The following is a 24,000-nucleotide window of genomic DNA, read 5'->3' on the forward strand; positions in this document are numbered from 1 at the left end:
TCGTTGGCTCCTTGTTTGTTATTCTCTTCCCTCATTTTCTTTTATATCTCCATTATTAAGGAAAATTATAGGCATACCCATATTTAGATTGCATTCTAGCCCGGGCAATAAAGCAATACCCCCATTCTCTCTCCCTCTTCCTCTTTCTCTTTCTTTCTCTTCTTTATTCTTTTTCTTATAAAAAAATAAAATAAAATAAAAAACAGTGACAATCCACAGATTCAGATTTTATTACTCCAGGGAGCCATTTGGATAGCTACTATGGAGGGTGCAGAAGTAAAGAATGTAATAATGCTATTAGTGTTCTAGTGAATACTATGCTTAAATGATGCTCAAATTAAAGTGTTTGACTAACAGAACTCTTCCTTGAATTCCAGGTAGCCATGATCTTTGCATATACTTTTTGTGGTATGCAGTATCCTATGGTGTTATTTTCACTGAATAATATGTTTATATATAAAATTCACCCATGTTGTTGCATGTGGCTTTGGATTTTCCCCTTTTATGCTGTATAGTATTCCATTATATGCTTATATCACAATTTATTAATCCATTTGACTGAGTATTTGGTTGTTTGATGGCAGGTATTAATAGTGCTGCTATGATCATTTCTACGTATTTTCTAGTATACATTCACAAACATTACTATATATATGAAGCAGAACCATTGAGTCAAATGTATGCATTTGAAAGTTATTATAGCAATCTATGTTTTCATCCACTTTTTTTTTTTTTTTTTGAAATGGAATCCCGTACTGTCACTAGGCTGGAGTGCAGTGGCTAGATCTTGGCTCACTGCAACCTCCACCTCCTGCGCCCAGGGGATTCTCTTGCCTCAGCCTCCTGAGTAGCTGGGATTACAGGTGCACATCACCATGCCCAGCTAATTTTTGTATTTTTAGTAGAGAGGAGGTTTCACCATTAAAAAAAAAAAGAGAGAGAGAATTTTAAATTACTTTTTAAAAGTAGCTGCAGTAGTTGATCACTTATTATTGAACCATGATATTGTAGGCAGAGAGGAGGAGAGGAGCATTTTAGGATGTATATCTTACAAAACAGCAACAACAAACAAACCAAGTTAATAACATTCTGGAGTCAAAATGACTGCCACTTCACAGAGTCAAGATAGAGTCAGGGTCTTCAGTTCTTCTCCCCAGGAAGTTTTGAAGAAAGAAAAAATAAATAAATAAATAAATAAATATTTTTAAATGCTTTTTCACATTTTGATAATTCCAAAACTCTACAAAAAGGAGCTAAATGACTTTTCATCATTTTCAAAATTATTTTTATATCTTTAATTTTAAATATATATAAAATCATTTTTCTTTTTTAATAGAGATGGGGGCCTCACTATGTTGCTGAGGCTGGTCTCGAACTCCTGGACTCAAGCCATCCTCCCGCCTTGGCCCCCCAAAGTGCTGGGATTATAGGTGTGAGCCACTGCTCCCATCATTTTCATGATGAAAATGAAGGCTGTAACCATTATACCAGAAGGAAAAAATAAAACAGAAATTAATGTGTACAAACGAGGAAAACCTCTCCTAATTCATAAACTAAATAACCAACTGATAAGTAATCTGATTTGACAATAATGCTGTAGCTCATGTGCAGTAACTCCCTGGGTTCCCAAGTCAGATGTGGAGTTGTAATTACCAGTAATGAAATATACAGGCAGCCCCAAAATCTCATTTTACCAGTCATTCCTACCTGCTCACAATCAGTTGTCTCACAGGGTCAATGGAAGAATCAAATTTAAAAGTATTTTAAATTTGATTTAAATATGAATCAAATATGGAAGTATTTTGTGAACAAAAGTACATATTAAGGGGCTTATTGTTTCTCATGATAAATACTACTCAGATGCAATTAGCATTTCCTAAGCATCTGTGAGCCAGTGCTTATGCTCACCACCTTTCTATATGGTTTCTCACTTATCTTGTGAAGCTAACAATTTTTGACAAGAGGACCCTGAGACTGAGAGTGATTGGCCTAGGTCTCACAGCCAGGAAGGACTAATTGCTTTTTCCACCTCCCATGACTATTCTAAGATGATATATTTTATGAGTGTTATCATTGATGTTCTAAATTGATAATAATGTTTTTTTGGTTTTTGGGGTTTTTTTTGCCACACATGGTGACTCATGCCTGTAATCCCAGCACTTTGGGAGGCTGAGGTGGGTGGATCACTTGGGGTCAGGAGTTTGAGACCAGCCTGGCCAACATGGTGAAACCCCATCTCTACTTAAAATACAAAAATTAGCCAGGTGTGGTGGTGCATGCCTATAGTCTCAGCGTCTCAAGAGGCTAAGGCAGGAGAATCTCTTGAACCTGGGTGGCAGGGGTTGCAGTTATCTGAGATGGCACCATTGCACTCCAGCCTGGGGGACACAGCAAGACTCTATCATAGGTGGGTAGGTAGGGAGATAAGATAGATAGAAAGATAGATAGATAGATAGATAGATAGATAGATAGATAGATAAATTTCTCATAATATAGCATCTCTTAGCACTTTCCCACATATTAATATCAGTTGTTAATACAAGTTTGTTAATAATGACCAAGCCATGGAAAAGCACACGGAATAGGCAGTGGGCTGCCGTTTTTTGCTGGCTGCCTCTCCCTGCCTGCCCTCTGGTGGAGAGAGAGTGACAAAGAACAAAACAGACTCGGGCACTCAGAAGCGCATTAGTATTAGCACCGGCAGGGACCCACACTCTCTTGCCTCCCAGGGTCCCACCCACACCCCTCTGGCTACAGCAGCTGTATTTCCCACCCTGCATGAAGTAGCCATGCCTGTCCAAGCCACTGTGCCTGTAGCTGCTTTTCCTTCTCCCTCAAATGACCCTTCCCTCTCTCTCTCACCTAGCAAAATCTTGGTCCTTCTTCAAGACCCAGCTCAGATGGCAGCCTATCCACAACACTGAGCCTGCATTCCCCATGCAGCAGCCCTCCCTGCTGTTTCATTTCGTGCACTTTTGTCCATACTTTATCATAGCACTGCAGTCCTATGGAAACCTTCATGTCTCCTCTCCAGGACTTATTTTTAGCACTCTGCCTGAGACATAGAATATGCTTAATCATTGTTGGTTGCTTAGGCCGTTCTCACCTCACACCTGTAATCTCAGCACTTTGGGAGGCTGAGGTGGGAGGATCGCTGGAAGCCAGGAGTTCAAGAACAACCTAGGCAACAAAGCAAGGTCGCATCTCTACAAAAAAAAAGAAAAAAAAAACTAATTGGGCATGGTGGTGCGCACCTGTAGTCTCAGCCACTAGGAAGGCTGAGGCAGGAGGATCGTTTGAGCCCAGGATGTTGAGGCTGCAGTGAGCCTTGATCATGCCTCTGTACTGCAGTCTAGATAACAGAGTCCTGTCTCAAATAATAATTATCATTATTGGTTGCTTGAATGATTGATTAAATCCTGAATTGGGAGAATCAAATAAAGAATATGGAAGTGCTTTTAAACTAAAGTGCAAATTGCTCATGATAATATTTAGATTCAAGAATATTCCCACCAAGAGGCTCCTGGAAAAACTATGAAGTAGGTTAAAGTGTCTTCCACCTCTCGCTATCCTTTGTTTCGGCACCTCTTCCACTGTGTCTCTCAAGATAGGTGCCAACATCCTCCGACTGCCCTTCAGCACCTCCAGATCCTCCTGGGCTCCCAAGTCACCAGCTTCCCCCACCCAACTCGGATGTCTTCATCCCCTCTGCCTTTCTCGGGACAGCAATGGACAACAATCTTGTGCCTGCTTCTGCTAGTAGGCTAAGGTTGAAATTACAGCAGCAGAAAATGTAACTTTATATTCTATAACTGAATCATTTTCCTCTTCAGCCCTTCCTCCCCCAATGGGTAATTCAGTCTTATCTGGCTAAAAGAGTCTCTTGGGGCATATTATCATGATTACTTCAGAGGTTACCTTTAGCCAATTCTGGATCCTGCTCCCTCCTGCCCTTCTCTCCAAAGGGGCGTAAGTTTTCGGGATCAGACTATCATCCTGGCATTGAGATGGGGGTGGGGAGACTCATGCGTGGCCCTGGTGCGGGGCTCTCTGGTCCGAAGGTGTCTTGCACTGGTACACCCCAGGGATGCAGCTGGTCTCACCATTGTCTGCTGGCCCAGCCATCATCTCTACTCAGGAAGTCAGGCCTTTGTGGCCTTGTGTTCTCAAACCCAGGCTCACTCCAGCCCACTATTTCTCTAACGCTTCTGATTTCCCACAGGCAGATGGGACTCCGGTTGCCTAGGGGCTAGGCGGATGTGGGCTGTGGGCACTGCGGTCCATTGACTGAAACCCCCTGGCCATTTCTCTCCTATCTCCCAGGCACCAACAGAGAGCAGAACTTCTCTAAAGAACTTGTAACTTTCCTGGTTTCTCACAAGAAGAGAAAATCCTTTTCCATCTGGAATTTCCCATAACTGATCTGATGTTTGTACCATCCCTAGGTTACCTATCCCCCACAACACACCCGAGATTCAGTCCAGAGAGGGAAGAAAACGTGGACACTCTCATCTGGCCTCCTCCTTCCCCATCCCTCTCTAGCCCCTTCATACATTGGAAGGCTTTCCCAGTTTCCATCCCATCTGGCAGGAGCCACCCTACTGTCAGATCCTTCTCCATCCCTTGCATGTTTTTGCTCCCCCCCCACCACCACCGCCGGAGCAGTATTTCTCTGCCTCATGGCCTAGTGTGCACATAGAAAGAGATGCTGGAGAAATATTCCCAAATATACACAGAGGAAATAGTCCCCAGAATGCTCTCCTCCGTAACTGGTTCAGGTGCATCACTTCCTGGAAGATGCAACAACATATTCCACTTAAAGTTAAGCTCCCTAAGAGATGAGGTGGCGGTGGAGGGTTCTGGACACCAGACTAGAAGAGTAGGAGAAATGACTTGAGTTATCTGACTCTCAGACCCCACCTCAAAGGAAACTGCCTGCTTGCCTATGGGAATTAGGGGTATATGGTGTGAACATTAAGGAGCAACCCACTAGGAAAGCAAAGAAATGGACAGTCTGGGGGGAAAGAGGCCGACGTCTCTCTGGGTTTGTGGAATTTGGTTCTGCTGTGCTGTAAATATACAGCTCAGCTGCTCCCCCAAGCCTTCAAAACAAGGTTCCCACGCAGCCTTCCATGAAGTCAGTATCACACTTTTTGGCAAAAGATCAAGCCACGAAATGGATGGTTTTATAAGCCAAAAATTGAATATTGGCGATTTACACAAGTAGCCCAGACTCAGCCACGTGCCGTCCGTGTCCGTGGGCTATACATAACCCCTCTTTTCTCACTGCCTCCTGGGCAGTGTGGATCAGCTGGAGAGTGTGATCTGCGCTCAAGGAGTGCCTTCCTGGGGTTTTCGCTTTCAGAGCCCTGGTGTTAAAGACATTCTGTGAGTGTGTGGGCCAGGGGGCCCCAGTCACAGTGGCCGCCGCCTCCTCTCCCCGCAGGACGGGACAGCGCCCCTGTGGATCGCGTCCCAGATGGGCCACAGCGAGGTGGTGCGGGTGATGCTGCTGCGCGGAGCCGACCGCGACGCTGCGCGGAACGTGAGTGCCTGGGGCGCGAGGCCACTGAGCGAAGCGGCCCAGCACGCCTGTGGGGAGAAAACGCGTCTTGACTGAGCCTGCAGCCCACACGGGCTTCCTCCCAAACTCTGCCTGCTCTTGAGCAGGAAAACAAAGTCAAGGTCCAATTCGGTGCTGCTCCGCCTTTCTCCTCCTCCACCTGAGATGACCTTGGGACGCATTAGAGCAGGTGGAATCTTACTTAGCCTCTAGCCTGGAGACGGTAGAGACGGGGCCTCCAGGCTGTCCTGGGGGCTGGGGTAGGGGTAGCCCCTGGCTGGTGCTGCGCCTCCTGCAGGCCCTGCCTCTCATCCCTGCTTCCTGGAGCTGCAGACCCCCCTGCACCCCGTCCCCTGCCGGCCCTCTGTCTCCACTGGCCTCTGCTGGTGTCACCTAATACTGTTTGGGTGTACCCCACAGCAAGCCCTTTCCCCACAAGGAAGGCTTGAAGATAGCCTGACCACCTAGGCTGTTTGCTTTCTGTGTTTTTACTGTGGCCTGGTTGCCTTTGTATAACCCTTGCTTACATAACGCACCCTCCCCTCTCCAAGTCTAAGCTCCAAAAAAGGGAAATCGCCAGATGCGTTCGCCACCACTTCACTGCCCTCTCTCCCACTCTTCTTTTCACAATCCCTGAAGCCAAAAAAGAACCCCCCCCCCGCCACCCCGCCACCACACGCAAATTCCATGTTCCTTCTTTCTGATTACACATAAACCCTAATGGCAGGCCATGGCAGTTCCTTGGCTATAGGAGAATTGTGAACTAGATCCTCCAAACAGAGCGATTGATAATTGAAAACAGGAGAAAAAGGAATTTGGAAACTGTCTTCTTGAGCTAAAAAATAATGACAGAAGCTAAATATTAATTTTTGAATTTGACTTATTAGCATATTTTATTTTTTTCTGAGACAGAGTATCACTCTGTCACCCAAGCTGGAGTGCAGTGGCATGATCTCAGCTCATTGTAACTTCTGCCTCCTGGGTTCAAGTGATTCTCATGCCTCAGCCTCCCAGGTAGCTGGAACTACAGGCACGGGCCACCACGCTTGGCTATTGTATTTTTGGCAGCGACGGGGTTTCACCATGTTGGCTAGGCCAGTCTAGAACTCCTGACCTCAAGTGATCCTCCTACCTTGGGCTTACAAAGTGCTAGAACTGCAGGTGTGAACCACTACATGTGGCCTTTTAGCAGATTTTAATCTATCACCCCTGTCCCTATCCCTCACTACCCATACACAGGCAGCTAACCTAGACCAGACTAGGGCAAGGTTGTATAATTAAAAAAAAAAAAACAGTAAATACAGTTCAATTATTTAAATTATTAAAGACAGCCATTTCTGCTAAATCGTGAACAGCAGAGAATGCCTCTGGTCCATCCATGGCCTAAAAATATGCTCTTGTAATTCCCCTGTCCCCTGCTCAGTGTTCTCAGGATCTATGGGAGTATGAATTCCCAAATGCAGAGTTCTAACATAATCTAAGTCATGGTTTATCTGATACTCTTTCATGCAGAATTAACTGCTTAATATGCTCTAAAATGCTCCTAGATTAAGAGACATTGCTGATCTGTGCTTCACTTACACATTTCATTAGTTTCTGACAACGGTACTTCCAATTCTCAACTGACATTTAGCTCTCAGGCCACACAGACATATGTTAATAATCAACTTTTATTTTCCTTTCTGTTAAGGATGGCACAACGGCCTTATTGAAAGCAGCCAACAAAGGGTATAATGATGTCATAGAGGAGCTGCTTAAATTCTCACCCACTCTTGGTATTCTGAAGGTAAGACCTAAACAGAAATTTTGCTAATCTGTAAGAGAGAGGTTAGAAAGTAAGTCCGCACTTGCGGACTGCATTGAGTTTAGGTACAGTTAGCCTGGTTAGTTGGATTCTTGAAGGAACACACCTGCAGCTTCTTGATGCTGGTGATCCCAGGGTCATTGGTAGAAATGGGAAGGTGGTAGAAAGAGTGAACCACAGTCTGTCACTACTAGTTTTCTAGGAAAAAAAAAAAAATTGACAGTAGTAATGAAATAGCTACATTGGAAAGTACACCATATTGACACAATTTGTGATTTGTGAAATCAAGGAAGAGAACAGACACTTATGTTCATTCTCTTTATTTTCTTGAGCAAAGAACCACTCTGCTTTGCTCCATTGAGTGAAATAAAATAAGCCTCAAACACCTGGAAGCCTTAGAAAATATGTCAGAATGGAGACCTGGGTCTCCTAAAAAATAGAACCAAAACTCTTCTGTAAGTTTTGATCTTTTTGTTTTGTTTTGTTTTGCTTTTTAAGACAGTCTCCCTTTGTAGCCCAGGCTGGAGTGCAATCACACGATCTCAGCTCACTGCAACCTCTGCCTCCCAAGTTCAAGTGACTCCTGCCTCAGCCTCTTAAGTAGCTGGGATTACAGATGCGCCACCACAACGCCTGGCTAATTTTTGTATTTTTAGTAGAGACAAGGTTTCACCATCTTGGCAAGGCTGGTCTTGAATTCCTGACCTCAAGTGATTCACTTGCCTCGGCCTCCCAAAGTGCTGGGATTACTGGCATGAGCCACCACACCTGGCCTAAATTTTGATCATTTTTTGATTAAAATATTTCTAACCTATAGTATAGATCAGGAGTCAGCAAACTTTTTCTGTAGAGGCTTAGTAAATATTAGTATTTCTATTTACTAATATAATATTAATTATATTATTGATTATATTCATTTTATATTAATAGTAATGCTTACTAATCTTTTAGTAAATATTACTAAATAGTAAATATTAATAAATATTACCAATTAATAATATACTTATAGTAAATATATTTATTAATATATAAATATTGATATTTACTATAGCAAATATATACTAGAGAATATATTTACTATATACTCTACTATACATATATAGTACAAATTAAAATTTTTTCAGAGACAGGGTTTCAACTCTGTTGCCCAAGCTTGAGTATAATGATGCAATCATAGCTTATAGTAATCTTGAACTCCTGGGCTCAAGTAATCCTCCTGCCTCAGCTGGGACTATGACCACATACCACTGGACCCATCTAATTTTTAAATTTGTTGTAAAGATAGGGTCTTACTACATTGTCCAAGCTGGTCTCTAACTCTGGCCTTAAGCAATCTTCCTGCCTCGACCAGAGGTAGGAGAATTAGTATATGGTATATATTTACTATATATAGTATATACTATATACTATAAATACATACTATGTAATATATAGCATATACTATATAACTGTATACTATGTATAGTAAATATTTACTGTTTAGTAATATTTACTGAGCTATTAGTAACTATTACTGTCACCAGACAGCAAATATTTTAGGCTTTGTGGGCCCTACAAGTCTCTCCCAACTGCCCCCACTCTTCTGTAGTAATCCAAAAGTAAACATAGAAAATACAACAAAAAGGCCCAGTGTGGTGGCTCACACCTGTAATCCCAGAACTGTGGGACACTGAGGTGGGTAGTTCACTTGAATCCAAGAGTTCCAAACCAGCACGGGCAACATAGCAAGACTCCATCTCTAAAAAAATTTTTTTTTTAATTAACTGGTCATGATGACATGTACCTGTAGTCCCAGCTACTTGGGAGGCTGAGGTGGGAGGATCACTCGAGCCTGGGAAATGAAGCCGTGATCAAGCCGCTGCACTCCACCCTAGGTGACAAGGAGACTCCGATTCAAAAAAAAAAAAAAAATCTTAATTCCTATAAAACTTTATTTATTAATGGACATTGTATTTATGGAATTTCATATTTTCACATATTACAAAAAGATTTTTCTTTTAATCTGTTAAAAATCATTTAAAAATGTAAAAACAGGCTGGGTGCAGTGGCTTATGCCTATAATCCCAGCACTTTGGGAGGCTGAGGCATGAGGACTGCTTGAGGCCAGGAGCTAGAGACCAGCCTGAACAATATAGTAAGACTCTTATCTCTACAACATGTTTAAAAATTAGATGGATGCAGTGGTGTGTGGCTGTAGTCCCAGCCAAGGCAGGAGAAGTGCTGGAGCCCAGGAGTTCAAGGTTACTGTAAGCTATTATTACATCATTGCACTTTTGCCAGGGCAATAGGGTGCAAAAATTTTTTAAAGTAGAAACCGTTCTTAGCTTGCAGGATTTGATTTGCAGGCTGTGGTTTGCTGACCCCCAAGATATAATGCTTCTGTTTTATTAAATACAGGACACCAAATCTGTTCTAAATTGACCAGTGGCTTAGCTCTGGGGCTGTCCTTTCAGGGTCTATCAATGTACATAAAATCTGTTTGCCCTTGAATGATCCCATAAGCTTTTTGGATATTTTGTGTCTGTTTTTATATTTTTAGATTCCATTCTTGCTGACAGTTAAACAGAACTGCTGTTGTCAGTGTGTTGGCCTCTCTCCTCTGCCCTAATCAGCTCATGAGCTACTTTCATCTGCCATGAGCTTTTTTTTTTTGGAGACAGGGTCTCGCTATGTTGCCCAGGCTGGTCTTGACCTTTGAACTCCTGGGCTCAAGTGATTCTCTGATCCTCCTGCCTTGGCCTCCTAAAGTGCTGGGATTACAGGTGTGAGCCACTGCACCTGGCCTGCCATGAACTTTAGAAGCCAGAAAGCTGTGCTTGTTAAAACTGTTTGCAAAGTAAGAATAAACCATCTATGAAAGTGAATTATATGAATAAAAGGAACAAGCTTTAGAAAGCTTGAACTTTGCAAAATCTAGTCTTGGTTCAAACAGCTCTTTTTTGACTTTTTTAAAACTCCTGGTTGGACATGGTGCCTCACAGCTATAATCCCAGCCAAGGCAGGTGAATCACCTCACATCAGGAGTTTGAGACCAGCGTGGCCAACGTGGTGAAACCCTGTCTCTACTAAAAATACAAAAATTAGCTGGGAGTGGTGATGTGCGCCTGTAATCCCAGCTACTCAGGAGGCTGAGGCAGGAGAATTGATTGAGCCCTGGAGGCGGAGGTTGCAGTGAGCCGACATCATGCCATTGCACTCCATCCTAGGCAACAAGAGCAAAACTCCATCTCAAAAAAAAAAAAAAAGGCCGGGCGCGGTGGCTCAAGCCTGTAATCCCAGCACTTTGGGAGGCCGAGGCGGGTGGATCACGAGGTTGAGAGATCGAGACCATCCCGGTCAACATGGTGAAACCCCGTCTCTACTAAAAATACAAAAAATTAGCTGGGCATGGTGGCACATGCCTGTAATCCCAGCTACTCAGGAGGCTGAGGCAGGAGAATTGCCTGAACCCGGGAGGCGGAGGTTGCGGTGAGCCGAGATCGCGTCATTGCACTCCAGCCTGGGTAACAAGAGCGAAACTCCGTCTCAAAAAAAAAAAAAAAAAAAGCCAGAAAGCTGCACTTGTTAAAATTGTTTGTAAAGTAAGAATAAACTGTCTATGAAAGTAAATAATAAGAATAAAAGGAACAAGCTTTAGAAAGCTTGAACTTCACAAAATCTAGTCTTGTTTCAAACAGCTGTTTTTTTGGCTTTTTTAAAACTGGTTGGGCATAATGGCTCACACCTGTAATCCCAGCACTTTGAGAGGCCTCGGCAGGAAGATCACCTGAGCTCAGGAGTTGGAGACCAGCCTGAGCAACATGGCGAAACCCTGTTTCTACCAAAAATACAAAAATTAGCAGGACACAGTGGTTTGCACCTGTAGTCTCAGCTACTCTGGAGGCTGAGGCAGGAGAATCCCTTGAGCCCTGGAGCTGGAGGTTGCAGTGAGCAGAGATTGCGCCATTGCACTCCAGCCTGGAAGACAGAGCAAGACCCGGTCTCAAAAAAAAAAAAAAAAAAAAAATTCAACCCGTGTTACATATAGGTGAAGTTGATAGATTGGCTAAGATTTAGACAAGTAAATTGTTACAAGAGTAGTGTATTTAAAAGCAACCACAGAAAAATGCTACTGTGCTGGAATTTTTCTCTGGGTATGATATTTTCCTCTTTTACAAAATCAGAGTAATTAATTAGGAAACTAAGTTTGCATTTAGGTACTATTTATATATGTACCCTCTAGAACCAATGTCACATGACTGCCCACTGTTCTTATATTAGTTTTGTTATAGTCTCCTCCCCTCCCCTCCCTGGTCCAGCTACATGCTGGATTTAACTGCTTCCTTATTTTGATAAATATTTGCAGTAAATGTCATAAAACATTAATAGCTCATCTACGAGACCCTTCTGTGCTCAGACATGCTCCAACTCAAAGCTCTGGGGCATTGCCTCACCCACATACTCTTCCTCTTAAGCCCTGAAGCTCCACAGTCACAGTCTTGCCTGCCTGAGTGGTCAGAGTATCTGTAGCTGTTCTGACAAGTCAGCCCATTGGCTAAGCAGCTATTCCTCCAGCCTTGCTGGAAGTGGCTCAGCAAAACTACAAAGACTGTATGTATTGTCCTTGAAGAACAAAAATATTTGGCACAGCATTGTTTTTTCTGCAGCAAGTTCAAAGTATGTAAAACTGACTGAGTGATCATGAAGTCATGTGCCCCCCTCAGTCAGATTCCTTATTTCACTTGTAAGAGAACATCAGCAATATTTGTACTGACCATCAGTTGTGTATCCAAGGACACTATACTAGGGGTTGATGTGACTTTGAAAAGTACAAGGCAAGATAAAGAAGCTTAAGGGTCTGAGGTTACAATCTTATCACCCAGATGGTTTATGATGGAAGCAATGCTGAATGCCAATGGTTATGAGTTCAGTCCTGACACACACTGTCATTTTCTCTTAGAATGGGACATCAGCGCTCCATGCGGCAGTACTCAGCGGAAACATTAAAACAGTTGCGCTGCTCCTAGAAGCAGGGGCAGACCCATCCCTGAGAAACAAGGTACCCACTTAAGCAATCTTTTAACTCCATTGAGCCCCTTGAAGTGTCCTTCTAGGCCAGGAAGGATAAATATTCCCTGGCTCCAATCACCATCTTCATTCTTTGTATAGTAAGGTCATTCTTAGTAGGTGATTAGTGAGCAGTACAGTTGGACCCAGGAAATTCTACTATTAATAAAAACCCTGACTCATATCAATGGTTTTATTTTATATATATATATGTTTTAAAAACCCTTGTGTTGAGGGCTGACTTTCAGTAGATCACAGCAAGGGAGCTACTCTGCTGCATATGAAACCCTGACCCAGAAGCAGGTCATCTTCAAATGGTTTAGCACCAGGTTTCCCATGGACGTGCGTTGTGTGACAGGTGAGGGGGCTATCAGGTTTTCAGGTTTTTTGTTTTTGGGGGTTTTTTTTGAGATGAGTTTCACTCAGTTGCCCAATCTGGGGTGCAGTGGCACAATCTCAGCTCACTGCAACCTCTACCTCCCAGGTTCAAGCAATTCTCCTGCCTCTGCCTCCCAAGTAGCTAGGATTATAGGAGTGCACCACCACACCCGGCTAATTTGTTCTGTTCTCCCAGAGTGTTAGGATTACAGGCATGAGCCACCGTGCCCAAAGGGTACACCCTCCTGGTGGAGGTGGGAAAAAAAGGGAGAGCAGTTACTATGGAAGTAAGTATTATTCTATCATCAAAGTCATGCCCTAAAAATGCCAAAATTCTGGTAGTTTATCACCATTCCCATAAGTTCACTGTTCATAACTTGAGAATTGCTTATGCTATGTTTGATGCTTTTATGTTGTTAACAGGAGTACATGCCACTGTTACAAAATTTTTCTAGTTCTAAATTCTTAATTTACAATTAGGCTAAAACTTGGAGGTGGGAGGGCACACAATAAAAAAAATTTTTTTTGAGATGGAGTTTTTTGCTCTTGTTGCCCAGGCTGGAGTGCAATGGCGTGATCTCGGCTCATCGCAACCTCCACTTTCCAGGTTCAAGCAGTTCTCCTGCCTCAGCCTCCCGAGTAGCTGGGATTACCAGCATGTACCACAATGCCCAGCTAATTTTGTATTTTAGTAGAGATGGGGTTTTTCCATGTTGATCAGGCTAGTCTTGAACTCCTGACCTCAGGTGATCCGCCTACCTCAGCCTCCCAAAATGCTGGGATTACAGGCGTGAGCCACCACACCCAGGCACAATAGGAATTTTAAAAAATGATTGTCCTTTTGCTTCCTCCTCTTCAACATCTGCTTAAGCTGGCACATGTATAGATTGCAGCAGAGAAGAGTAGCCTAGGAAAAGTCTTGAGAGAATGCATGGGCCAGGCGCAGAGGCTCACTGCTGTAAACCCAGCACTTTGGGAGCTGAGGCAAGTGGATCACTTGAGCCCAGGAGTTCAAGACCAGCCTGGGCAACATGGCAACACCCTGTCTCCACAAAAAGTATAAAAATTACCTGGATGTCATGGTGTGTGCCTGTAGTCCCAGCTACTGGGGAGGCTGAGGTGGGAGGATCACTTGAACCCAGCCAAGGAGGTCAAGGATGCAGTGAGCTATGGTCATGCCACTGTACTCCACCCTGGGCGACAGAGTGGAGAGAAAACGCACTAAACTACAAACTTTATTTATTACTTATTTAAATATGAATTTTTTAACTTTTTATAGAGATGTAGTCTTGCTGTGTTGCCCAGGCTGGTCTTGAACTTCTGAACTCAAGCAATCCTTCCACTTTGGCTTCCCAAAGTGCTAGGATTATAGACATGAGCCACCACACCTGACCTAAACTACAAATTTTTGAAGGAGGAAGTGGTATTGGTGTTTATGAATAGAGGAGGATATGAAAAGCAACCTTCACGTTATACTCACATACTCTGAATTTTTTTTTTTTTTTTTTTTTTTTTAAGACAGAGTCACTCTGTTATCCAGTCTGGAGTGCAGTGGCACGATCTTGGCTCACTGCAACCTCCGCCTCCCAGGTTCAAACTATTCTCCTGCCTCAGCCTCCTGAGTAGCTGGGATTACAGGTGTGCACTACCATACCCAGCGAATTTTTGTATTTTTAGTAGAGACAAGGTTTCACCATGCTGGTCAGGCTGCTCTCGAACTCCTGACCTCAGGTGATCCACCTGCCTTGGAATCCCAAAGTGCTGGGATTACAGGCATGAGCCACTGCACCCAGCCTCATACTCTGAATTTTTCTTTAAAAAAAATTTTTTTTTTTTTAAAGACGGGGTTTCACCGTGTTGGTCAGGCTGGTCTAGAACTCCCGACCTCAGGTGATCCGCCCACCTTGGCCTCCAAAGTGCTTGGATTACAGGCGTGAGCCACCACGCCTGGCCCATACTCTGAATTTTTCTAAGCATCTGTTACTGTGTTAAAATTTTTTAATAAGAAAAACAAAAACATATAACATTTTATGACATTTTGAAAAGAAACCTTAAGAAGTGCCAGTTAAACAACATGCCAGGGGTCACTTTTTTCATTTGACTTAGCATGTCCAAGTATCACTTCCTCATTCCCATTGAATTGCTGCCTATAACATTTCTGCTTATCTCTCCTTAGATACTTAGATTTGTTTTCCATTAGCTAGCCTGGCTGTGTGATAAGCCAGTTGAAATCACAATTGCCTTTCTTTAGATCTTATCTTTAGACCTTGTGCACCATCTTCCTAAAGAGACCAGTCTTTGAAAAAAAAAAAAAAAAAAGAGAGAGAGAGAGAGACCAGTCTTTGTTGGTGAGTTATCCAATACTGAACTAAGGCAAGGAGGAAACATTAGTACCTTTACATAGAAACTGAAAAATGCAATTCCCTGTGTGTCTACTAGAATAATGGAATGACTACCAACAAGAATGGTTATGAGTAATTTCCAGTGGGCAAAATGCTGGACTTTGGACCCTTCTGAATTAAAACAAGTGCAACCGCCCAATGGGTTCATCTTGCCTGCAGCCTAAACAGAACCTATTTATCAAGACAGGGGACTCAACATGGAAAAAGAGTAATTCATGCAGAGCCAGCTGTGAGGGAGACAGGAATTTTGAATTTTTTAGTAGGTATGGGGTTTCACCATGTTGGTCAGGCTGGTCTGAAACTCCTGACCTCATGATCCACCTGCCTCGGCCTCCCAAAGTGCTGGAATTACAGGCGTGAGTCACCACACCCAGCCACATCCTTCTTTCTTTTTAGAGACAGAGTCTCACTCTGTCACCCAGGTCGGAGTGCAGTGGTGCCATCACAGCTAACTGTAACCTCAAACTCCTGGGCTTAAGTGATACTCCCACCTCAGCCTCCCGAGTAGCTGAACCACCATGCCCAGCCATGAGAACAGAGTTCGGATTCCTCTATACAAACAGTTTTCAACAGTTCTCTTGGATCCCTGAAGATCTTCCTGACCCATAGACGGGGTCTAAGGAATCAAAACAAGGTTGGGCATAGTGGCTCAAGCCTGTAATCCCAACACAGAGAAGCCTGGGCAATACAGCAAGACACTATCTCTACAAAAAAATAAAAATATATTTAAAGTTTTAAAAAAGAATTCAAAACCACACACACACACACACATTTTTTTTTTCTTCTTCTTCTTTTTGAGATGGAGTCTTGCTTTGTCACCCACCCAGGCTGGAGTGCAGTGCTGCGATCTTGGCTCATTGCAACCTCCACCTCGCAGGTTCAAGCAATTCTCCTGCCTCATCCTCCTGAGTAGCTGGGATTACAGGTGCACGCTACCATACCCAGCTAATGTTTGTAGTTTTAGAAGAGAAAGGCTTTCACCATGCAAAACCATATTCTTGATAATAAAAAGATGTTGGCCATTCGAGGTGGTTCATGCCTGTAATTCCAGCAATTTGGGAGGTTGAGGCAGCAGGATCGCTTGAAATCAGAAGTTCAAGACCAGCATGGGCAATATAGCAAGACCCCATCTCTTTAAGAAATTAAAAAACAAAAAAATTGTTGGGCATGGTGGTTTGTGCCTATAGTACTAACTACTAGGGAGGCTGAGGTGAAAAGATCACTTGAGCTCAGGAGTTCAAGTCCACAGTGAGCTACATGGTTGTACCACTGCATTCAAGTCTTAGCAACAGAGAGAAAACTTGTCTCCTAAAAAAACAAACAAGATATTGTCTGCCTTCTTCACTGCTGACATTTGCTCTAATGGTACAAAAGGAAAAGCAATGGTGGGTGAAACTGTTGGGGCTTAGTACACATCAAAGCAGGGGCACTAAACTGTACTGGCAAAATATTTTACAAGCCTTTGTAAAGTATTTTATAAATTTTGTAAATTATTTTTTAAAATACCAGTTGTACTTAAGAATGTCTCTGATGAAGCAGTAAAAAAATGTCTGTTTTATTAAATTTTGACTCTTCCTATACATCTTTTTAAAATTCTGTGTGATTGGCCAGATGGGGTGGCTCACACCTATAATCTCAGCACTTTGGGAGGCCAAGGCAGGCAGATCACATGAGATCAGGAGTTCGAGACCATTCTGCCCAACATGGTGAAACCCTGTCTCTACTAAAAATACAAAAATTAAGCAGCGTGTTAACACATGCCCATAATCCCAACTACTCAGGAGGCTGAGGCAGGAAAACTGCTTGAACCCAGGAGGTGGAGGCTGCAGTGAGCTGAGATTGCACCACTGCACTGTAGCCTGGGCAACAGAGTGAGACTTTGTCTCAGAAAATAGTAATAATATTATTATTATTGTTTTTTTTTTTTTTTTTGAGACGGAGTTTTGCTCTTGTTACCCAGGCTGGAGTGCAATGGCACGATCTCGGCTCACCGCAACCTCCGCCTCCTGGGTTCAGGCGATTCTCCTGTCTCAGCCTCCTGAGTAGCTGGGATTACAGGCACGCACCACCATGCCCAGCTAATTTTTTGTATTTTTAGTAGAGACGGGGTTTCACCTTGTTGACCAAGATGGTCTCGATCTCTTGACCTTGTGATCCACCCGCCTCGGCCTCCCAAAGTGCTGGGATTACAGGCTTGAGCCACCGCGCCCGGCTCAATAAAATTATTTGATGGCAGGGCAAAGTGGTTCATGCCTATAATCTCAGCACTTCAGGAGACCTAGGTGGGAGGATTGCTTGAGGCCAAGAGTTCAAGACCAGCCTGAGAAACATAGCAAGACCCCATCTCTACTTAAAAAAAAAAAAAGGCAGGCATAGTGACGCACACCTGTAGTCCTAGCTTGAGCCCAAGGAGTTTGAGGCTATGGTGAGCTATGATTGCATCACTGCATGCCAGACTTGGCGACAGAGTGAGACCATGTGTCTAAATAAGTAAATAAATAAATACAATTCTATGTGACAAAATGGAAAGCATGTCTAAAGCACTTCTGCTGTGTACTGAAGTATGATGATTATCTCAAGAAAAAGCATCTGTTGGGCGGTGAGCAGGCAAACCTGCCCCTGAAAGTCTGAGGAAGCTGAGAAGCCAAGAAAGAACCTGACATCCAGATGATCACAGCAGATAAGAAGAAGAAAAAAAAGGCTGACATATCCAGTTTCTCAGAAAGTAACAAGGACAGGAAGCATAGTCTCAGGACATCAACCCCAGACCCAGGGCCTAAGGGAAGGAATACACAGGATGACTGAAGTCAGCCCCTCAGGGAAAGGCAAGCAGGCTATGTGACTGCCGAGGGGCAGAACTTATGGGCAAGGTTGTTTTGACCTATGGGCAGGATTTTCAGTAGGAACCACAAAAAAGCAGATAAAATAAAAATCTTAGAGGCATTCTCAAAACTAGGATTAATCACAGGGCAGGCTGGGTGTAGTGGCTCATGCCTGTAATTCCAGCACTTTGGGAGGCCAAAGCAGGCAGATCACTTGAGGTCAGGAGTTCGAGACCAGCCTGGCCAATGTGGTGAAACCTCATCTCTACTGAAATACAAAAATGAGTTGGGTATAGTGGTGTGCGCCTATAATTCCAGCTACTGGGGAGGCTGAGGCAACAGAGTGGCTTGAACCTGGGAGGCAGAGGTTGCAGTGAGCTGAGATGGCGCCACTGCACTCCATCCTGGGCACAGAGCAAGATTCCATCTCAAAAAAAAAAAAAAAAAAAAAGAAGTCAACATGGCAGATTAGTATCCAAGATGGAGTTGTGTTAGTTTCCACAGCTCCTGTGCAGTTGTTTGAATTCCAAAGTGAACCTACCACTTTTTTCATGGAACACTATTTTTACCTTAAAGAACAAGGTATCTAACACTATGACCTTAACAGCTTCCCAGTACTTAAAGGCTTTTCTGATGGATAAGTTTTTGTTGTTTGGTTTTGAGACAGTCTCACTATCACCCAGGCTGGAGTGCAGTAGTGTGATCTCAGCTCACTGCAACCTCTGCCTCCCAAGTTCAAGGGATTTCTTACCTCAGCCTCTTGAGTAGCTGTAATTACAGGCATGTGCCACCAAGCCCAGCTAATTTTTATATTTTTAGTAGAGACAAGTTTTTGCCATATTGGCCAGGCTGGTCTCAAACTCCTTGCCTCAGGTGATTCACCTGCCTTGGCCTCCCAAAGTAGGGTAATTACAGGCATGAGCCACCACGCCCAGCCAGAATGTGAGTTTTTAATATTGCACAATGAAATATGCCAACATTCTACAAACTCAGTGAACCATACTTTCCAAATGAGCAGTGCATGTTACAAACCATGCTAGGTAAAAGATCCAACTGTGAATAGATATATCTGTGGGTTTTAAAGTTCATTGATATGGTTTCAAATCCCACATTGCATTTAAGAAGCTTCCACTTGTTGGCCGGGTGCAGTGGCTCACACCTGTAATCCCAGCACTTTGGGAGGCCAAGCCTGGCAGATCACAATGTCAAGAGATCAAGATGATCCTAGCCAACATGGTGAAACCCTGTCTCTACCAAAAATACAAAAATTAGTTGGGTGTGGTGGTGTACATCTATAATCCCAGCTACTCGGGAGGCTGAAGCAGGAGAATCGCTTGAACTGGGGAGGGGGAAGTTGCAGTGAGCCAAGATCGCACCACTGCACTCCAGCCTGGTGACAGAGCGAGACGCGAGACTCCATCTCAAAAAAAAAAAAAAAAAAAGAGAAACTACCACTTGTTGAGTATTGATGTGGCATCAAAGAATAATATCTACAACAATCTGAAAAGAGTGTTAAAATACTCCTTTCTTTTCCATTTACATATCTGTGTGAAGCTTAATTTTCTTTACATAATTCTACCAAAACAATATATCACAATAGACAGGATGCAGATGCAGACATGAGAATCCAATTGTATTCCCTTAAGCTACACATTTAAAGTAATATGTAAAGCTGTTAAGCAGTGCTACTCAGCATATTTACTTGTTTTTGAAAATTTTTTATAAATACATTAACTTGTATTATTTTTAGTGAATAAATATATTTTTAAGTTTTTCTGTTTTAATTTCTTTTTGAAAAGATCTTCTTTTTAAATAATAGATATGAGGTTTCACTATGTTGCCCAAGCTGGTCTCGAACTCCTGAGCTCAAGTGGCCCTCTCACTTCAGCCTCCCAAAGTGCTAGCATTACAGGTGTGAACCACTGCACCCAGCCCTCAGCTTCTATTTTTATTAAGTTTAAAACAAAAGTTTGTTAGACTCTTCAGTAATTTTTAAGAGTATAAAGGGGTCCTAAAACCAACAAGTTTGAGAACCACTTCCACATCACACCTGTTGTCGATGGTAGGGACTGGTTCACTAGATGCCTAATGAATGTATCTCAGCAGCAATGTGAAAGAAAGGACTTGGAGTGATACTGGGTCAGGTGGAAAGTGTTAACCACCAAAGCTGTTATTTCCCAGGTGTCTCTTATGCTCTGGATGTTTCCTAACTCTGCCTTCTCATCAAAAGACATCTGGCCTGGTGCGGTGGCTCACACCTATAATCCCAGCACTTTGGGAGGCCGAGGAAGGAGGATCACTTGAGGTCAGGAGTTTGAAACCAGCCTGGCTAACATGTCAAAATCCCCTCTACTGAAAATACAAAAACATTGGCCGGGCATGGTGGCGCACGCTTGTAGTCCCACCTACTCGGGAGGCTAAGGCAAGAGAATTGCTTGAACCCAGGAGGCAGAGAATCAAGGATGCAGTGAGCCATGATCATACCACTGCATTCCAGCCTGGTAACAGAGCAAGACCCTGTCTCTAATAATAATAATAAAATAATAAAATACATATAAAGTATCAAATGTAATTTGACCAGTACTTATGGAGAACATTCTAGACATGCTGGGCATTGTGCTGGAGGTAAGGATACAATGATTAATCAGATCTGGACCCTTTCCCCTAAGAGATTACAGTCTAGTAAGGGATCTGGCTGGATAGAAAAAAATCTCCAAGAATGAGATGAGGAAATACGTAATATTTTTACATTTAAAGGAGATTTTTAATACCTTTATATAAAAGAATGAGTCCAGTTTGGATTTTTTTTTTTCTTTTTTTGGTATCTTGACTCTGGCGTGGTGTCATAACCAGTGTGGGTTTTTTTCATTAGCAAAGGAGAAAGAGTGGATCAAATGCCCCTCTTTGGAGTCCCTAACACCACAACAGCTATGGCGATTCACTAATAGCCATCTTCTCTTCTTTCAGGCCAACGAACTTCCAGCAGAACTAACCAAAAATGAACGTATATTGCGTCTCCTGAGAAGTAAAGAAGGTCCCAGAAAGAGCTAGTTTAGTTCCATATTTGACAGAGAAAGTTTAATCACATTGTCCAAAAAGAAATTGCATCTCAGTGTTGGAAATTCTTTTATGAAAAAAAATATATACCCAGAATGCCCACCCTGTGGGTCCCTGACAAAGAAGAGCTATGCTCTGTGCACCAAGTTAAGAACCAAACAGCTCAGGGACCCTCTTTCTCCCTTACCACAGGCTTCTCACAGTGTCCTGTAACTCAGCTCCTGGGGGGCCTGGCATGTTCACAGATTCCACAGAAACTCATTTTCAATAATGCTAACTTGGGCCTCTCAGTTAAACGCTAAGGTGGATCGGGTTCTTAGTGCTAAGCAAGGAGACAGAACACTTTGTTCCTTTTAAAGACTGAAAAGCTGACCTTCAATGGATTGATTCAACTTTTGCTTTTGTGTTAAATGTATGTGTGCTAAAATATACAGATCTATCCTATTTTACCTACATATGTATGTCAGTCCAGTACAAAATGTTCTCTTCTACACAGGGATCATAGCCATGATTGTTATAAATCAATGAGGTATAAACATACACTATTAAAAAAACCACTTCCGACATTCCATTGTGTGCTATTCAAAGACAGACAATTGAACTATAGAAAAGACAGATTGTGCGTTTGTTCATTGTTCCTCATCTTATTCCTGACATGTAAAAATGACTTTTACTTAGAGTCAACATTGTAGGTAGGTTAGGATACCAGTGGCAAATTTGGAAATTCAGAAAAGCATAAACTATAAGAAATCTACAGGATTGTCTCTTTGGTCTTTGGTCTCTGTTGTTGGGAATCTGTTTCCCATGCCATAAGTAAGTATACCTAACACTCTGGAATCTTGAGTTTCCAACACCATGCTGCTTGATATAATGACTCTGAGGTCTTTGGATACAATGCGATATACATGCAAGTACAATATGTTGCTATCACTATTGCAGGTGTATAAATAATAAAAGACTGTTATTAGCATTTAGTAAGTCTTCATCTATGCATGTTCTTGAGTTGATTGATTCCAAGAACGAAATCTGAGTTTTACTGAATTATTCCTTTGAAGGAGATCAAAACTTACATTCAATGCACTTTATGATTAATGGTGTCTAAATGCCTCAATCAGTGCCTAACTGCACACACAAAAATAAAACCTTCTTTCTGTAATCTTCCAAAATAAACGCAATTGTATTTCTGCTAAACACATTCTTCGTTTTTTGTTTTTGTTTTGTTTGTTTGTTTTGAGACGGAGTTTCGCTCTTGTTACCCAGGCCGGAGTGCAATGGCGCGATCTCGGCTCACCGCAACCTCTGCCTTCTGGGTTCAGGCAATTCTCCTGCCTCGGCCTCCTGAGTAGCTGGGATTACAGGCACACGCCACCACGCCCAGCTAATTTTTTGTATTTTTAGTAGAGACGGGGTTTCACCATGTTGACCAGGATGGTCTCGATCTCTTGACCTCGTGATCCACCCGCCTCGGCCTCCCAAAGTGCTGGGATTACAGGCTTGAGCCACCGCGCCCAGCCTCATCCTTCATCTTTGTGTTCATAGTCTACTCTGGTTTTCAGTCATGTTCTACGTAAAGACATGTTAAGACAGAAGAAAAGGATGTAATCCCAAAAGAATTTTTGTTTAACCAACTTTCAGTGTCACTAAAAGGATTATCTTTAATTCAGTAAATAATGGAATATTATCTTTGAAATTAGAAGATAGTCTCCTAAAATTTGTTACAATTAATGAATACAACAAAAATCAGCGTATTTTGATAAATGCCACAAGCAAATGAGCAACCCACAGCCCCCAGAAGTGCCTACAGCCTGACCAGCTATGCAAAAAGCCTGCAACCTGATTCTAGGATAAAATATTAGAAAGCTCTCTGTTGCTAAAACACCCAGATATAAACATTTTGGTGGCTAAAAAAGCAGTGCCAATTTACTCATTGGCATTCTTTTATTCAGCAAATTTGTACAAATACACATTTGCTCCTGTGGGAGTTTCAAAAAGCTATATTCATTTTGAAGGGGAAAATAATATGGACTTAAATGCTTTACATTTTCCCCTTAGTTAACCCTTGTGGCAAAAATAGTAGTTAATCACTGATACAAAGCAAAACATTATGGATACTGATAACAAAGTTCCAAAAGACAAAACAGGACGAATCACAAACTTTGTTTTTCACTGAAACATGTCATTGGCCCATTACTTCATGCTAATCTTCTCTGTATCATTCCAATTTTAGTATATGTGCTGCCAAAGCGAGCACTGGCTTATTACTTCAATAGTTTTAAGTGGATAATGTTCTTGAACAGTATTAGAGCCATAAAATTGAACCCAGTAGCTTTAACAACATGGAGGCCTTCTTACTGTAGGTAACAGGTGTCTAGCTTAAAGGGATCACATTTGATCTAGATGAGATTATCCATAGCAGGGAAAATTATTAATCACCTACCAAAGATTGTATGGAAAGGTCTGTTGTTTTAAAAATTGCATTTTAGTTTGCACACATGTAAATGATTATTTTATGTTACTCTATAGACAATTCAGTTAGCTCTGCATCCTATGCAAATTGTCTGCTTAATTGAACTACAAACATTTTTCATTAATTCATTTCTTTGATGACATATTCCATGTTATATAATAATTCAAAATAAAGTTAATATACTACCCCACTTGCCTTTGCTGCTTTTTTCTGTTTGTTTTTAATCACAAATTATTGCTATGTGATTTTATAGCATGGAATTTTAGGGTGAATAATTCAACTCTGTAAATATATTGATATTTGGAACGCTAAATAGACATTTAAACTTTATTTTAGTAATGGACCTTTGATTTCATTATTTCTGCTGTAGAGAATGTAACGATTCCAAAAAGTTTTCAGTTAAAAAGAATTCTTGGGAGTTACTGAAGACACTGAAAATAGAAACATTTTCTAATTTGTAT

At 42.2% G+C, this 24,000-nt stretch overlaps 1 protein-coding gene and 1 non-coding gene across 5 annotated transcripts in view; one reads left to right on the forward strand and one right to left on the reverse strand.

The window, feature by feature from the left end:
• Positions 1-22,263, forward strand: part of ANKRD29 (ankyrin repeat domain 29) — a 60,401-nt gene extending 38,138 nt beyond the window's left edge. For 2 of the 4 annotated variants that reach the window (XM_039463881.2, XM_039463879.2), the window contains 4 exons: positions 5,447-5,545; positions 7,254-7,349; positions 12,307-12,405; positions 20,983-22,263. In XM_039463881.2, coding sequence (XP_039319815.1) covers positions 5,447-5,545; positions 7,254-7,349; positions 12,307-12,405; positions 20,983-21,066 — 378 coding nt within the window. In that variant the 3' untranslated portion in view covers positions 21,067-22,263. The remainder of the gene's footprint in view (positions 1-5,446; positions 5,546-7,253; positions 7,350-12,306; positions 12,406-20,982) is intronic. The other 2 variants (XM_039463880.2, XM_074383678.1) reach the window with 2 other exon arrangements.
• A 954-nt stretch (positions 22,264-23,217) lies between these two features.
• On the reverse strand, positions 23,218-23,323 carry LOC120361712 (U6 spliceosomal RNA). Its single transcript, XR_005577850.1, has one exon. It is a non-coding gene; the product is annotated as a U6 spliceosomal RNA (small nuclear RNA).
• Between the last annotated feature and the right edge of the window lie 677 nt (positions 23,324-24,000).

This window comes from Saimiri boliviensis, chromosome 13 (genome assembly GCF_048565385.1).
Source record: "Saimiri boliviensis isolate mSaiBol1 chromosome 13, mSaiBol1.pri, whole genome shotgun sequence".
Classification (NCBI taxonomy): Eukaryota; Metazoa; Chordata; class Mammalia; order Primates; family Cebidae; genus Saimiri; species Saimiri boliviensis.